General features: G+C 34.7%; 1 protein-coding gene across 8 annotated transcripts in view; it reads right to left on the reverse strand.

The window, feature by feature from the left end:
* Nucleotides 1-17,186, reverse strand: part of VEPH1 (ventricular zone expressed PH domain containing 1) — a 257,721-nt gene that overhangs the window by 66,312 nt on the left and 174,223 nt on the right. For 7 of the 8 annotated variants that reach the window (XM_058730317.1, XM_058730315.1, XM_058730314.1 and 4 more), the window contains one exon: nucleotides 3,940-4,079. In XM_058730317.1, coding sequence (XP_058586300.1) covers nucleotides 3,940-4,079 — 140 coding nt within the window. Of the gene's footprint in view, nucleotides 1-3,939; nucleotides 4,080-17,186 lie in introns of those variants that run through there. The other variant, XR_009261920.1, reaches the window with a different exon arrangement.

Consider the following 17,186-nt stretch of genomic DNA (forward strand, 5'->3'; position numbering starts at 1 on the left):
GGAAACAAAAACACTTTTTTGGGTGTTTTTTTGGGTGTTTAGGGGTGACTATTCCTAGATCTAATAGTCTAAGTTCTGAAAAATAAGATTATTTATGTAGAGAAAATCACCTTTCTCAACACCCAAAAAACAAATAATCCGGTGAGGAAATGGGCAAAAGACATGAATAGACACTTCTCCAAAGAAGACATCCAGATGGCCAACCAACACATGAAAAAATGCTCAACATCACTCATCATCAGGGAAATACAAATCAAAACCACAATGAGATACGACCTTATACCTATCAGAATGGCTAACATTAACAACGCAGGCAACAACAGATGTTGGCGAGGATGCGGAGAAAGAGGATCTTTTTGGCACTGCTGGTGGTAATTCAAACTGGTGCAGCCACTCTGGAAAACAGTATGGAGGTTCCTCAAAAAATTAAAAATAGAACTACCCTATGACCCAGCAATTGCATTACTAGGTATTTATCCAAGGGATACAGGTATGCTGTTTTGAAGGGGCACATGCACACCCCATGTTTATAGCAGCACTATCAGCAATAGCCAAAGTATGGAAAGAGGCCAAATGTCCATTGATGGATGAATGGTTAAAGAAGATGTGGTGTGTGTATGTATATATATATATATATATATATATATATATATATACACATGTATACACACACACACACAAATAGAGTATTACTTGGCAGTAATATATATATATATGTATATATATATATATGTATATATATATATGTATATATATATATACACATGTATACACACATGTATACACACACACACACACACAAATAGAGTATTACTTGGCAGGCAAAAACAATGAAATCTTGCCATTTGCAACTACGTGGATGGAACTAGAGGGTATTATGTTAAGCGAAATTAGTCAGTCAGAGAAAGACAAACACATATAACCTCACTCATATGAGGACTTTAATACACAGAACAGATGAACACAAGGGAAGGGAAGCAAAAATAATATAAAAACAGGGAGGGGGACAAAACATAAGAAACACTTAAATATGGAGAACAGAGGGTTACTGGAGGGGTTGTGGGAGGGGGGATGGGCTAAATGGGTAAAGGGCACTAAGGAATCTAGTCCTGAAATCATTGTTGCACTATATGCTAAGTAACTTGGATATAAATTTAAAAAAAAACACATTTACATATATTTCATTTAAGTCAGTGAAAACAAAGTTTTAAAGGAAGATTTAAGTTGTTTATATATTTACTGATCAATCGTGTTTAATAGTAATTTAAACATTGTGTTGTGCTATCTATAAAGTGAGAAGTATTTTAATTCAAAGGAACAATTTTATAAAAACATAGAACATAATAAAGGGCATAAAATATTATTTACATACTAATAATACCATGTGTATTATCCTTTATATGTGAGGTCTGGTAAAATAATGGCATTGGTTTATAAAATTTTATTTTCTGTGTCAGTGATTGCCCAAGAATTAGCTTATGGGGATTTAGGTGGTCTGTGTGTACAAAGTTTCAATTTTCTAAATGAAAACCAATAAGTTTTTTCTCAGAAAAATTTAATTATTATCATCACCAAGATAAGCTGTTTTTTATACTGAGTGAAGAAAGGTGGAGGATCTTATACCCCAAATAAGTAGCTTACAGATTAAAAAAGTCTAAGAGCCCATAACAGATTAATTATACAACCCATAATGTGGACACATCTGGGAGTTTCTTAATTATTATCAGAAACTTACGCAGCATATGATTTTTCACTTGAATAAAAATAGGACCTGATTTAACTAATCACCATTCCAAAGAGGATCATTGAGATCGGAATCTGTGAAGTTGAGAATTCCATGAATGTGTTAAATTGACAGAGAAAAGAAAGAGTCTGACCCAGCATATAAGGCTAGTACTGGGTTTGTAATGATCAATTAAGTCAAAGATTTGATTATTGTTTAATCACAAGTCAGGATTCACCCAGACTACCCAATAACAAGCATGTGGAAAAAGAAAGGAAATATAGTAAAATTAACAAAGAAGAAAAGCAGCATAAACTATAGATACTTTTGCGTGATTTTGCTTAAAGACAAACATAAGAATCAGACTACATCAATAAAACAAGACTGAAGGGGCAAAAATAAAATCAAGTTTTTGGTTTATTTTCTGAAAACTGACAACTAAGAAGAACAAAGCCAACAATGAAACCAAATACAAAATCACTGATGAAAACTATTTGAAAAATATAAGTAGAAGAATAATAAGGTCAGTTCAAGAAAAGGAAAAAAAATGCTGCTTTTTATATTCACATAAATTTGGTTCACATCAAACTGTGAGTTGTTCTCTATGAGATATTATTAAGTGTTTTTTTTTTTAAATCTTCATATAGGAAAAGATGGTATTCCTAAGGCATGTCTAAGTTGTCTCTTAATTACTATAGTTCCATTTTATGATTACAATCTATTCGGCATTAAAATTCATTTTCCTTAGTAAGCTTTCATTTTCTTTATAAAGAAATGTAATTATCTGGTTGGTGACTTTGATACATGCTCTTATAGAAATATTTTATTTTATTTTATCTTTTTAGTATGAAATTTATTGTCAAATTGGTTTCCATACAACACTCAGTGCTCATCCCAACAGGTGCCCTCCTCAATGCCCATCACCCACTTTCCCCTCCCTTCCACCCCCATCAACCCTCAGTTTATTCTCAGTTTTTAAGAGTCTCTTATGGTTTGGCTCCTTCCCTCCCTAACTTTTTTTTTTTCCTTCCCCCCTCGCATGGTCTTCTGTTAAGTTTCTCAGGATCCACATAAGAGTGAAAACATATGGTATCTGTCTTTCTCTGTATGACTTATTTCACTTAGCATCACACTCTCCAGTTCCAGCCACGTTGCTACAAAAGGCCATATTTCATTCTTTCTCATTGCCAAGTAGTATTCCATTGTGTATATAAACCACAATTTCTTTATTATTTTATTTTTTTAAATTTGAGAGAGAGAGAGTGCAGGGGAGGGGCAGAGAGAGAAAGGGAGAGAGAGAATCCCAAGTGGGTTCCATGCTCAGTGCAGAGCCTGATGCGGGGCTCAAACTCATGAACTTTGAGATCACGACCTGAGCCAAAATCAAGAGTTGGATGCTTAACCGATTGAACCACCCAGGCATGCCTTGCCTAATTTTTATCTATTTTTTAACATTCATGTTCTGTTTCACCCCTTCCTGCTCCTGCCTGCGACTCCACATTTCATTTTTTAACACATGTGCTACTAGGAAAAGACCACAGAGACCACTGAGTCAGGTGTCAGGTGTTCTGAGTTCTGCCTTTAATTTTCTTATCTGTAAAAATGATGTCTGATATTCCTTCTATTATTTACATTTTATAATCTATATTTAAATTTTATGTGAAAGTTTAATATATTCAAGATAAGTATTTCCAAATATTCAAGAATCTCTTTTGATGCTAAAATGTTTGCATTAAGTTGTTCATTAAGTTGAAATTTCCTCTTTATGTAATTTTACCTATATACATAACATCTATGGGGAAAGGTGGCATTCCCGTATCTTAATAATGTCAAAAAGGATATGTTGACACTAAAATTAACTGGAGATTGGAAGGCTGTGGAGAAATAAAGACAAACTCTACATAAAGAAAGCTATTCCTCCAAATAAGCTGTTTTTGTTATTGTGTAACAGAAGTATTTTCTCTTTTCTTCTTCCTTTTTAAACTAAGAATATTCATGATATTAATAGGTTTGGCCTCCTTGATGCTAATCCAAGGTCTTTTATAAAGAAACTATCCTAAAATATAGAAAACCCATGTTAAAAATTACTAATGAAATGTGTATGTGTTGCTGCTATTTACATCGAACTCTAGTCAAAGAAAAATTCAGTAAAAATGATTATAAACTCATACCCCACCAACTCACTATGGAGCCATGACAAGCATGGATATACATACCTGCTGAAAAAGGAACATGATCTGAATCCATGGCTGAGGCTCTTGGCTGATGAGAATAAAACTGGATTTACTGTAGAGGCAGTAATGACCCTTCAGGGAGCAGGTAAAGAACAACTTTGCTACACAACTTCTAACAGAATCTAGAAACAAATGTACATAGCATTAAACATGGATTCCTTCCAGAGTTACATTTTATACTTCAACATACAAACAACTTTATTTTTTATTTATTTTTTTATTTTTTAATATATGAAATTTACTGTCAAATTGGTTTCCATACAACACCCAGTGCTCATCCCAAAAGGTGCCCTCCTCAATACCCATCACCCACCCTGCCCTCCCTCCCACCCCCCATCAACCCTCAGTTTGTTCTCAGTTTTTAACAGTCTCTTATGCTTACAAACACCTTTAAAAATACATTCTTCAGTTTTCAGTCTTTGAACCAATAACTCCAAACAACTGTGTATTTGGGTGTGGATCCATTTCATGGAATGTAGATTTAACTAAAAGATGCTTTCAACAAGGTATATTCTTTCTATCCATCCTTCCCTTGTTTCAACTAATAATGCATGAGGAATCTCTAAGCAACTCACCTGGAAGAAAGAAAACCTCTTGCCAATAATAAGGGAGATACAGTGTTGTTTCCATCTGAATGGGCACTTTGAAATGATAATGTGGGAAGGATAAGAAAATGCATGGAGGAAACCCAGGCATTTTCTGGGCAGTGGATAGTATGACATGAACCAGTGACACTGTTCTCATAGTTGTGCAGGGGCCACAAAGACAGCCCCCAGAATAACTCAGCTGGAGGTGTGGCTTCCTGTGAGCTGGCCTGGTCTGGTTAGAAAAGCTTATTTCATATTGAAGAGGTTCAGCAGGGAAACTTACTGAGATCATCTTTTATGGATAAAAAAGCGGGGGGAGGATGGTGGTGGTGCCATGGAGCAGAGGTGGCAAGAAGCCATTTAATTTTTATACCCTACAAGATGGGTGTTACCATTTTTATTTTAAAAATGAGGAAATTTAGTGCATTGGCATGTCAGCTTAGTGAACCACTGTGAATGACTTGTTTACCACTATGATGTTGGCTTATGGCATGCAATAGATGCTTGATAGGGCATCTAGAAAGATGAATGATGCTCAGGGATCCAGAAAAACTCCTCAAGTCTACCCAATCTGGGGCAGAGCCAGGATTTGAACTCAGCTGAGCTGATGCCATGTTAGGATACTTTAGGCTCTTCTATACTGGGAATTTTTAAATCTATTATTTGATAATGCATAGGGTATTTATTCTTTCAGAGTTAAGCTGATATTTTAAATGAAATATTTTGAAAATCATTGGATCTTAGTATGCACTACTTTAAAAATGGAAATATGGGTTATAATTTATTAAAAGTTGATGGGGACCCTAATAACATGACAGTCAGTCCCCACCTAAGACAGTACCCTGGGGTTCCCTAGAAAATTGGGGAGGCTTATCTATGCACCATAAGGGCTCAGTTGTGAAGGAATAACAGGTTTTTCAGAAAGAGTTTGGAAGAATTAAAGATGAACAGCCAATGACACATTAGAAGAGAAGGCATTAGAAATAAAATAGAGCCACAGGTCAATTTAGAAATATATACAGAGATCTTAATAGTTAACAACTTTCTGTGATTCTAAGACATTGGTATGGAAGAGGATGCTTTTGTGAGGTTAATTGCTTTAGGGAATTTTAAAAAATTGGGTTCAGTATCCAATAACCTTGTATAAAATCAGAAAGCATTTCTGCATTCTGTGGATGAATGGATCATGAGATGTAAAGAGTGACTGAAGGTTCAGTGGAAAAGACCAGGAGGCCCTGCATTGAGAAAGAAAGTCCTCAGAGTATAGAATTAAGCACAATATTGGCCTAACATTGCCCTACCAGAAATTATTTGAAAATGGTAACTAAAAATATTTTAGTACAGATGTTCTGAAAAATTGAGTTTAATAAATACTAGAGAAGCAGGAAGCCAAGTATTCTATAAGAGTATACACACAAAAATGGTATTTGAAATAAATCTAGCTCTGATGTACATGCTGAGACAGCAATATGTTTTGCTTTGACAGAAGGTTTCAAAAGAGAACAAGTTCTTTTCTAAGAACTTATGCAGTAGCTTGACAGTCACAAGTTGGGCCTCAGGCCTCTGCCAAGAAAAAAAGGTTTTGTCTTTTCCTTTCCTTAGATTCTCACTGCTAATTCATGTTTTCTTTTGCAGATGAACATTGATTAGATTTATTTTACTCACCCTGGGTCTACCAGCTTTCTATACACAAACCACAGGGGTCTCAGATCACAAAAATGGGCAAAGCAGTAGAAGAGAGGGGTTTGTATCTTAGAAGCAGATATGCTGGTTATAAAAATAAACCAGTTCTGTGATATCTTCTGTTAATTCTTTCCATAACCTGATCTGTGGCAACATTTTTTTCCTCATTTTTTTTCAGAGTTTCCTAACTTGGAAAATTTCTCCACAACACTAACATTTAGTTGTTGATTTTTTTGCTGCAATTTTCTCCCTTATGTTCACTCTGTGGTATTGAATGGTAGGCATGAAGTGAATGATTGCTGGATGAATAATGAACGTCAGGCACTATGTGGAGAGCAAGAAGGACCAGGATATTGACCCTGTTCTTAAGAAGCTTACAGCCAAATGGGAGAAACATCTATAAGTAAAACATAAATTGTTGTAAGTCCATGGGATAATGGAGGAACACACAATTCTGACTGCTCAGAGAAATGAGCAGCTGTTTTCATTGGGGAATAAGAGGAATCTTCATGGAAGAGGAAATATTTGGGGTCACTTTGAAAGATAACCAATATTTTGAACTTAGAAAAAGTTGGGAGGAGACCAGCATTTTAAATGAAGGGAACATCCAGGAAAAAAATCACATAAGGCATGAAGTTTAAGGTAATTCCAGGTAGTGAGATAGTGTATCTGGGTCATTATGATAATTTTTCTTCTACATTTGATGTCAAAAGGGTTATTTATTTTTATAGAGTAAATGTTGAAGGCCATGCTTTGCTTAATATAGAATGCTTTGCATATTCCACCAAATCTGATTATTTCTTTCTTTTTGTAGATAACAGCTTATCTTTGTAAAAAATAAAGGATTTGCTGTGGTCTTTATAAATACTGAAGTTAACATGAACATCAATAATTGTATAATACAATGTATTATAAGCTGAAATGTTCAAAATATACATCACACACATGGAGAGATTTAAAGCTATGATACAAAATACAAGAGCATGTTTCAGTTCAAGATGGCAACATAAGAATAAACTCTGAACTCACTTTCACCCTGGAACCCACCACATTACACCTATTAATAGAACAATTCTTTGTGAAGAACTGAGGGCTGACTGAACAGCTACTGAGCAACCAAAATAGAAAGAATGGCAAGAAAACAGCAAGAGAGATGGAGACATCCCATGGTTTAAAAGATATACAGCCACACCTCCACTCAGCCGACAAAAGTCACTAAGCACACACAGTCTGCCTAAGGAACACCATACACAAGATCACTTCTTCAACTTTAGAAGTAGTCATTTCATCTTATCCACAGAGACAAACAGAGAAAAGCAAGAAAACTGGGGAGACAGAGGAATATGCTCCAAAGAAAGAACAAGAAAAAAAAAACTCAGAAAAAGAACTAAATGAAATAGAGATAAGCAATATGCCTGATAAAGAATTTAAAGTAATGATCACGAAGATACTCACTGGACTAGATAAAAGAATGGAAGAATGCAGAGACCTTCAATAAAGACATAGAAAATATTAAAAAGAACCAATAAGAATTGAAGAATACAATAACTGAAACAAAAAACATACTAGAGGGAATCAACGATAGACAAGAAAATGCAGAAGACGTATCATTGATCTGGAAGACAGGGTAATAGAAAGCACACAAGCTGAATAGCAAAAAGAGAAAAGTATTTTTTAAAATGAGGATAATTAAGGGATCTCTCAGACAACATCAAGCCAAAAAACATTCACATTGTAGAAAAAAAAAAAAAGAAAGAGGTGTAGAAACTTATGTCAAGAAATAATAACTGAAAACTTCCCTAACCTAAGAAGAGAAATAGACATTGAAGTCCAAGAAACAGAGATTCCAAACAAGATGAACCCAAGTAAGTCTACGCCATAGCACATAATAATTAAAATGTCAAAGATTAAAGATAAACAGAGAATCATAAAAGCAGTGAGAGAGAAACAATAAGTCACTTACAAGGGAAAAGCTTTAAGACTATAAACTAATTTTTAGCAGAAACTTTGCAAGCCAGAAGGAAGTGGCATGATATGTTCAAAGTGCTGAAAAGAAAAAAACCTACAACCAGAAATACTCTAACTGGTAAGGTTATCGTTCAGATTTGAAGTTGAGGTAAAGAGTTTCCCAGACAAACAAATATAAAGGAACTTATCACCATGAAACCAGCCTTATAAGAAATGTTAAAGGGATTTCTTCAAGTGGAAAAGAAATGGCCATAATTAGGCATAAGAAAAATATGAATAAAAAGATGTAAAATATGACTATATATATGTATACATACATATATATATATATACATGTATACATACATGTATATATATATATATAGTGGAGAAGTGGAAAAGTATGAATAAAAAGATGTAAAATATGACTATATATACATATGTATGTATACATATGTATATGTATCCACATATAGTGGATATACATATATATATATACATAAACATATGTATATATAGTGGAGAAGAGAATAAAAAGGGAAAGAAAAGGAGAAAAAGAAAAAGAAAATTTTTAACACTCCACTTATATCAATGGATAGATCATCCAGACAGAAAATCCATAAGGAAACATTTTTTTTAAATGTTTATTTATTTTTGAGAGAGCAAGTGAGCAAGGGAGGGGCAGAGAGTAAGGGAGACAGGGGATCCTCTGTGGGCTCTGCACTAATAGCAGAGAGCCTGATGTGGGGCTCAAACTCACGAACCATGAGTTCATGACTTGAGACGAAGTCAGATGCTTAACCAACTGACCCACCTAGGTGCCCCAGGAAATAATGTCTTTGAATGGCACATTGGACCAGATGGGCATAACAGATATATACAGAACATCCCATCCAAAAACAACAGAATACACTTTTCAAGTGCACACGGACATTCTCCAGAACAGATCACATATTAGGCCATAAAACAAGAATCAATAAATCAAAGAGGATTGAAATCATACTGTGCATCTTTCCCAATCACAATGGTATGAAACTAGAAATACATCACAGGAACAAAACTGGAAAAAAAAACACAAAGACATGGAGACTAAACAACATGATAGTAAACCAATGGGTCAATGAAACAATCAAGGAAGAAAAAAAATAAATGGAGACAAATGAAAACACAAAGTTTCAAAATCTCAGAGACACAGTAAAAGCAGTCCTAAGAGAAAAGTATATAGCAATTCAGACCTACCTCAAGAAATAAGAAAAAAACCTCAATAAACAATCTAACCTTATGTCTAAGGGAACTAGAAAAAGAACAATGTGCAAGGTGAGTAGAAAAAAGGAAATAATAAAGATCAGAGTGGAAATGAATGATGTAGAGAGTTAAAAAAAAAACAGTATGAAAAAACTAATGAAACCAAGAGCTGGTTATTTGAAAATATAAACCAAACTGACAAACCGTTAAGTAGACTTACCAAGAACAATGGATAAAGGACCTGAATAAATAAAATCAGAAATGAAAGAGGAGAAGTAACAACTGAGACCACAGAAATACAAAGGATTTCAAGAAAATATTATGAAAAATTGTATGCCAACAAACTGGACAACCTAGAAGTAGATACATTTCTAGAAACATAGAATCTTCCAAAACTGAAGCAGGAAGAAACAGAAAATCTCACAGACTGATTATAAGTAATTAAATTGAACTGGTAATAAGAAAACTACCAAAAAATAAAATTCCAGGACTATATGGATTCACAGCTAAATTCTACTGGACATCTAAACAAGAGTTAATAGTTATTCTCCTCAAACTTGTATTCCAAAAAATACAAGAGGAAAGAAAGCTTCCAAATACATTCTGTAAGTCTAGCATTAATTACCCTGATATCAAAACCAGACAAAGATACCACCAAAAAAGAAAACTTCAGGCCAATACCCCTGATGAACATAAATTCAAAAATCTTCTACAAAATATTAGCAAATCATATATAACAATACATTAAAAAGACTGTTCACCACAATCAGGTGGGAATTATTCCTGGGATGCAAGATGGTTCAATAGTCACAAATCAATCAATGTCATACACATCAACAAAACAAAGGATAAATATCATATGATCATTTCAATAGATGCTGAAAAAGCATTTCACAACATTGAACATCCATTCATGATAAAAACTCAGAAAAATGGGGTTAGAGGAAACATACCTCAACATAATAAAGGCATGTATGGTAAACCCCAGCTAACATAATCCTCAGTGGTAAACAGCTGAGGTTTTTTTTTCGGGTCAGGAATAAGAAAAGGGTGTTCATTCTCACTACGTTTCTTCAACATATTACTAGAAGTCCTAGCCATAGTAATCAGACAAGAAAAAGAAATAAGAGGCATCCATATTGGTAAGGAAGAAGTAAAACTTTCACTATTTGCAGATGACATGATACTACATATAGAAAATCCTAAAGATTCCACCAAAAAACTATTAGAAATAGTACATATATTCGGTGAAGTGGCAGGATACAAAATTAACACACAGAAATTGGTAGTGTTCTATACACTAACAATGAAGTCACAGAAAGAGAAATTTAAAAAGCAACACCATTTACAATTGTACCAAGAGAATAAATACCTAGGGGTATTCTTGGTATTCTTTCTGATGAAAGAAACTGAAGATGACACAAACATATGGAAAGATATTACATGCTCATGGATTGGAAGAATTAGTATTGTCAAGGTGTCCATATTACCTAAGCATCTACAGATTCAGTGTAATCCCTATCAAAATACCAATAGCATTTTTCACAAAACTAGAACAAATAATACTCAGATTTGTATGGAGCCACAGAAGACCCCGAATAGTCAAAGCAATCCTGAGAAAGAACAAAGCTAGAGGTATCATAATTCCAGATTTCAAGATACACTGTAAGTATATAGTAATCAAAACAGTATGGTACTGGCACAAATAATAGACACATAGATCAATAGAACAGAATAGAGAACCTAGAACTAAATTCACATTTATATGGGCAATTAATTTATGACAAAGCAGAAAAGAATATCCAATTGGAAAAAAGATAATCTCTTCAACAGTTAGTGTTGGGGAAACTGGTCAGCTACGTGCAAAAGAAACTTGACCACGTTCTTACACCATACACAAAAATAAATCAAAATGGATTAAAGACTTAAATGTGAGACCTGAAACCATAAAAATCTTAGAAGATGTATGCAAAAATCCTCAACAATGTACTAACCCACCAGATCCAACACTACATTAAAAGAATTATTCACCACAACCAAGTGAGATTTATACCTGGGATGCAGGGCTGGTTGAATTTCTGCAAAACAATCAATGTGATGCATCACATCAATAAAAAAAAGGAAAAGAACCACATGATCCTCTTAATAGATGCAGAGAAAGCATTTGACAAAATACAGCATTCTTTTTTGATAAAACCCCTCAAGAAAGTAGGAATAGAAGGATCATATGTTAAGATCATAAAAGTCATATATGAAAGACCCACAGCTAGTATCATCCTCAATGGGGAAAAACGAGTTTTCCCCTAAGGTCAGGAACAAGACAGGGATGTCCACTCTCACCACTGTTATTCAACATAGTATTTGAAGTCCTAGCCTTAGCAATCAGACAACACAAAGGAATAAAAGGCATCCAAATCGACCAGGAGGAAGTCAAACTTCCACTCTTCACAGACGACATGATACTCTATATGGAAAACCCAAAGATTCCACAAAACCACTGCTATAACTTATCCATGAATTCAGCAAAATTGCAAGATATAAAATCAATACACAGAAATCAGCTGCATTTCTAGACACCAATAATGAAGTAACAGAAAAAGAAATCAAGGAATTGATCCCATTTACAATTGCACCAAAAACCATAAAATACCTAGGAACAAACCTAACCAAAGAGGTGAAAAATATATACACTGAAAACTATAGAAAGCTTCTGAAAGGAATTGAAAAAGACACACACACAAAGGAAAAATATTCCATGCTCCTGGATTGGAAGAACAAATATTTAAAATATCAGTACTACCCAAAGTAATCTACATATCCAATGCAATCTCTATCAAAATAACACCAGCATTCTTCACAGAGCTAGAACAAATAATCCTAAAGTTTGTATGGAACCAGAAGAGACCCCATATAGCCAAAGCAATCCTGAAAAAGAAAGCCAAAGCTGGAGGCATCACAATCCCTCAAGATGTATTACAAAGCTGTAATCATCAAGACAGTATGGCACTGGCACAAAAACAGACACTCAGATCAATGGAACAGAATAGAGAACCCAGAAATGAACCGACAAATATATGGCCAACTAATCCTTGACAAAGCAGGAAAGAATATCCAATGGAATAAAGAGTGTCTCTTCAGCAAATGGCACTGGGAAAACTGGACAGCAACATGCAGAAGAATGAACCTAGACCACTTTCTTACACCATACACAAAAACAAACTCAAAATGGATGAAAGGCCTAAATGTAAGACAGGAAGCCATCAAAATCCTAGAGAATAAAGCAGACAAAAACATCTTTGACCTTGGCTGCAGCAACTTCTTAGTCAACAAGTCTCTGGAGGCAAGGGAAACAAAACCAAAAATGAACTATTGGGACCTCATCAAGATAAAAAGCTTCTGCATGGTGAAGAAATATTCAGCAAAACTGATTGGCAACCAACAGAATGGGAGAAGATATTTGCAAATGATATATCAAAGGGTTAGAATCCAAAATCTATAAAGAACTCACCAAATTCCACACCCAAAAAACAAATAATCCAGTGAAGAAATGGGCAAAACACATGAATAGACACTTCTCCAAAGAAGATATCCAGATGGCCAACTGACACATGAAAAAATGCTCAATATCACTCATCATCAGGGAAATACAAACTAAAACCACAATGAGATACCACCTTACTCCAGTCAGAATGGCTAAAATTAACAACTCAGGTAATGACAGATGTTGGCGAGGATATGGAGAAAGAGGATCTCTTGTGCACTGCTTGTGGGAACGCAAACTGGTGCAGCCACTCGGGAAAACAGTATGGAGGTTCCTCAATATGGACCCAGCAATTGCACTAGTAGGTATTTATCCAAGGAAACACAGGTGTGTTGTTTAGAAGGGACACATGCACCCCAATGTTTATAGCAGCACTATTGACAACAGCCAAAGTATGGAAAAAGCCCAAATGTCCCATGACAGATGAATGGATAAAGAAGATGTGGTATGTATATACAAGGGAGTATTATTCGGAATCCAAAAGAATGAAATCTTGCCATTTGTAACTACGTGGATGGAACGAGAGTGTATAATGTTAAGTGAAATTAGTGAATCAGAGAAAGACAAATATCATATGATTTCACTCATATGTGGAATTTAAGATACAAAACAGATGTACATAAGGGAAGGGAAGCAAAAATAATATAAAAACAAGGAAGAGACAAAACATAAAAGACTTAAATACGGAGAACAAACTGAGGGTTGCTGGAGGGGTTATGGGTGGAGGGGATGGGCTAAATGGGTAAGAGGCATTAAGGAAGACACTAGTTGGCATCAGCACTGTTGTTATGCATAGGGGACGAATCACTGGAATATACTCCTGAAATCATTATTGCACTATATGTTAACTAACTTGGATGTAAATTTAAAAATAAATAAATCAATAAAATTTAAAAAAGAAGAGAACACAGGCAGTAATTTCTCTGACATTGGCCATAGCAACATTTTTCTAGATATATCTCCTAAGGCAAGGGAAACAAAAGCAAAAATAAATTATTGGGAGTATATCAAAATAAAAAGAAAACTTTTGCACAGCAAAACCATCAACAAAAAGATAACCTATTGAATGGGAGAAGATATTTGCAAATGATATATTCAATAAGCTGTCAATATCCAAAATATATACAGAATTTGTACAACTCAACACTAAAAAAAAATCTGATTTTAAAATGAGCAGAGAACTTGAATAGACATTTTTCCAAAGAAGATATACAAACGGCTAGCAGACACGTGAGCAGAGGTTCAACATCACTAATCATCAGGGAAATTCAAACCACAACCACAATAAGATATCACCTTACACCAGTTAAAATGGCTAAAATGAAAATTGTAAGAAATAACAAGTGTTGGCAAGGATGTGGAGGGAAAAAAAACCCTTGTGTGTGTTGGTAGAAATGTAAACCCCTATGTTTACTGCAGCATTATTTACAGTAGCCAAGACATGGAAGCAACCTGTGTCGATCAATAGACAAATGGATACAGAAAATGTGGTATGTATACACAATGGAATATTATACAGCCATAAGAAAAGATGAGATCTTGCCATTTGAGACAACATGGATGGGCCTAGAGAGTATTATCTTAAGTGAAATAAGCCACACTGAGAAAGACAAATACTGTATGATTCCACTCATAAATGGAATCTAAAAAAAAAAAAGAATAAATCAACAAAAAGCAGAATCAGAACTACAAATACAGAGAACAAACTGATGGTTGCCAGACAAGAGGGGTGTGGGGGCTTGGGCAAAATAGGTGAGGGGGGGGGAGGGAGATATAGGGCTACAGTTATGGAATGAGGAAAGTCACAGGAATACAATGTAGAGAAGATGGAATACAGCCAATGATACTGTAATAGCGATGTCATGGGGCAAATGGTAGCTAAATTTGTCGTGAACATAGTATAATGTATAAACTTGTCAGATCACTAAGTTATACACCTGAAGTGAATGTAACATTGTGTGTTGGCTATATTATGAGACTGAACTCAGGACCCGTGTCAGCTATATTAAAAACAACAACAACAACAACAACAACAACAACAACAACAAAACATTTGGTCTTTTTTTCAAAGTCTTTAGGAATCATTTGGAATTTTCTTTTTATCTCTTTTCTCCCTCAGTTCATACACCTTTATTCCTGCACTACATTGTGCCATATTAACATTTTGTTAGTATTTTCAAACAAACTCTTATTTTAGAAAATTTAGATTTACAGAAAATTTATGAATAACTAATCGTTCCCATAAACTAAGCAACCAGTTTCTCTATTATTAACATCTTAAGTTAATATGGTATATTTATTACAAGTAATGAACTAATATGGATACACTGTTACAAACTTAAGTCAATAGTTCATTCAGAGTTCCTTTGTTTATACTTAGTGTCTTCTTTCTGTTCCAGGATCCCACCCATTCAAGATACTAGGTGACATTTATTCATTGTGCATCTCTAGGCTCCTCTTGGCTGTGGTTTCTCTATTATTAACATCTTAAGTTAATATGGTATATTTATGGTTTCTCAGACTTTCCTTGTTTTTGATGACATTCACAGTTTTGAGAGTACTTTCGTTATATACTTTGTGGGATGTCCCTCAGATTGAGTTTGTTTCTCTCTCACAATTAGACTGAGATTTTGAGTTTTGGAGAGGAAGACCACAGAGGTAAAGTGTTATTTTCATCATATCATGTCAAGAGTACATTTGCTGATCATGACATAACTTTTGATGTTGACCTTGATCACCTGGCTGAGGTAGTGTTTACCAGGTTTGTCTACTATAAATGTACTCCTTTCCCCCCACTTTGCACACTATACTCTTTGAAAGGAAGTCATTATGTGTAGCTCACATTTAAGGTGTGGGAAGTCTGCTCCACCTCTTTGTGGTCAGAATAGCTACATAAATTATGTAGGATTCTGTACATATTTGTCTCTTCCTCCTGCAGTTATTTAATTCCAACGATTTAGTCAATTATTCTATCAGTATGTACTTGTGGATATTTATTTTATAATTCAGGACTATTTTATTTATTTTATTGCTCTAATTGTTTCAGCTTTGGCCATTAGGAGCTCTTTCGTTGGCTTCTATGTTCATTTGAAGTGCTCCCACCATTGTGTGTGTGGTTTTGTTTTGTTTTGTCTTTGAGCACTTCCTTACTTTATAGCACTAAATAAAAGATACTCCAGGCTCATCATGATTGTTTCCTGCCCTGCTATAGAATCAGCTGTTTCTCCAAGGATTTCGGGTTCCTTTTATTGGAAAATGGTGTTAGAAACTAAGATCTGGGTACTAGGTATGTTTGTTGCTACTGGAGTGCCCTTGCTCCTTGGCCCTCTCAGCTGATAAAACAAGGAAATTATGTGTGTATAGTAACCCAGGTATGTATACATGTTTCTACATGAACCTGGCTCTTGCTCTGTTAGTATCATCTGTCTACTATAGAAGGTAGAGTTCTCTCCCTCTCCTTTTCTTTCCCTTCCTTCCCTGCCACCTTCTTTCTTAAAAATCTTTGTATATTTAACATCTACTATAGTGCCTGGCATAGAGAGGCTCACTTCAAAACATCATTATGATACTTTATTACACTCTTTCTAGTTTCTTCTGGAACAATAAAGATAAAACCAGTAAAACAACCCCATGAACATGAGAAATCATAATAACAATAATACAATATTAATTTTCATGTTGAAATTTTATCTCACTTTAAATGCTTCACAATGTCATATCTAACATAAGAGATACAAGTATTTGCCAATGTGAACATTCTTCCTCAGTTTAGCTACTTGTATTTTAGCTGTATCCCAGATGCCAGTAATCTTATGTTATGATCTTAGTAAATAAATACTTCTTTATTTGTTTCATGGTTGTAAAATGCTAAAAAATAATCTAAAAAGTATACATTTTTGGAAATGAACTTTTAGAAAACATAAAATTAGAAATGGTTCTGCAGCATCTGGGTGGCTCAGTTGGTTAAGTGTTCAACTCTTGATTTTGGCTCAGGTCATGATCTCATAATTGTGGGATGGAGCCCCATATTAGGGTCTGGACTGAGTGCAGAGCCTGCTTGGGATTTTCTGTCTTCCTCTCTCTCTGCCCTGCCCTCTCACACATGTGTGCACCCTCCCTTTCTAAAAGAAAGAAAGAAAAAAAAAAGAAATGGTCCTAAATGGCATCCTAAAATTTCAGAAAGGAGTTATAATTTTAGAATAATATTTTAAGTCTAGTGGAAATTC

Source organism: Neofelis nebulosa, chromosome 5, assembly GCF_028018385.1.
Source record: "Neofelis nebulosa isolate mNeoNeb1 chromosome 5, mNeoNeb1.pri, whole genome shotgun sequence".
In the NCBI taxonomy this organism is placed as follows: domain Eukaryota; kingdom Metazoa; phylum Chordata; class Mammalia; order Carnivora; family Felidae; genus Neofelis; species Neofelis nebulosa.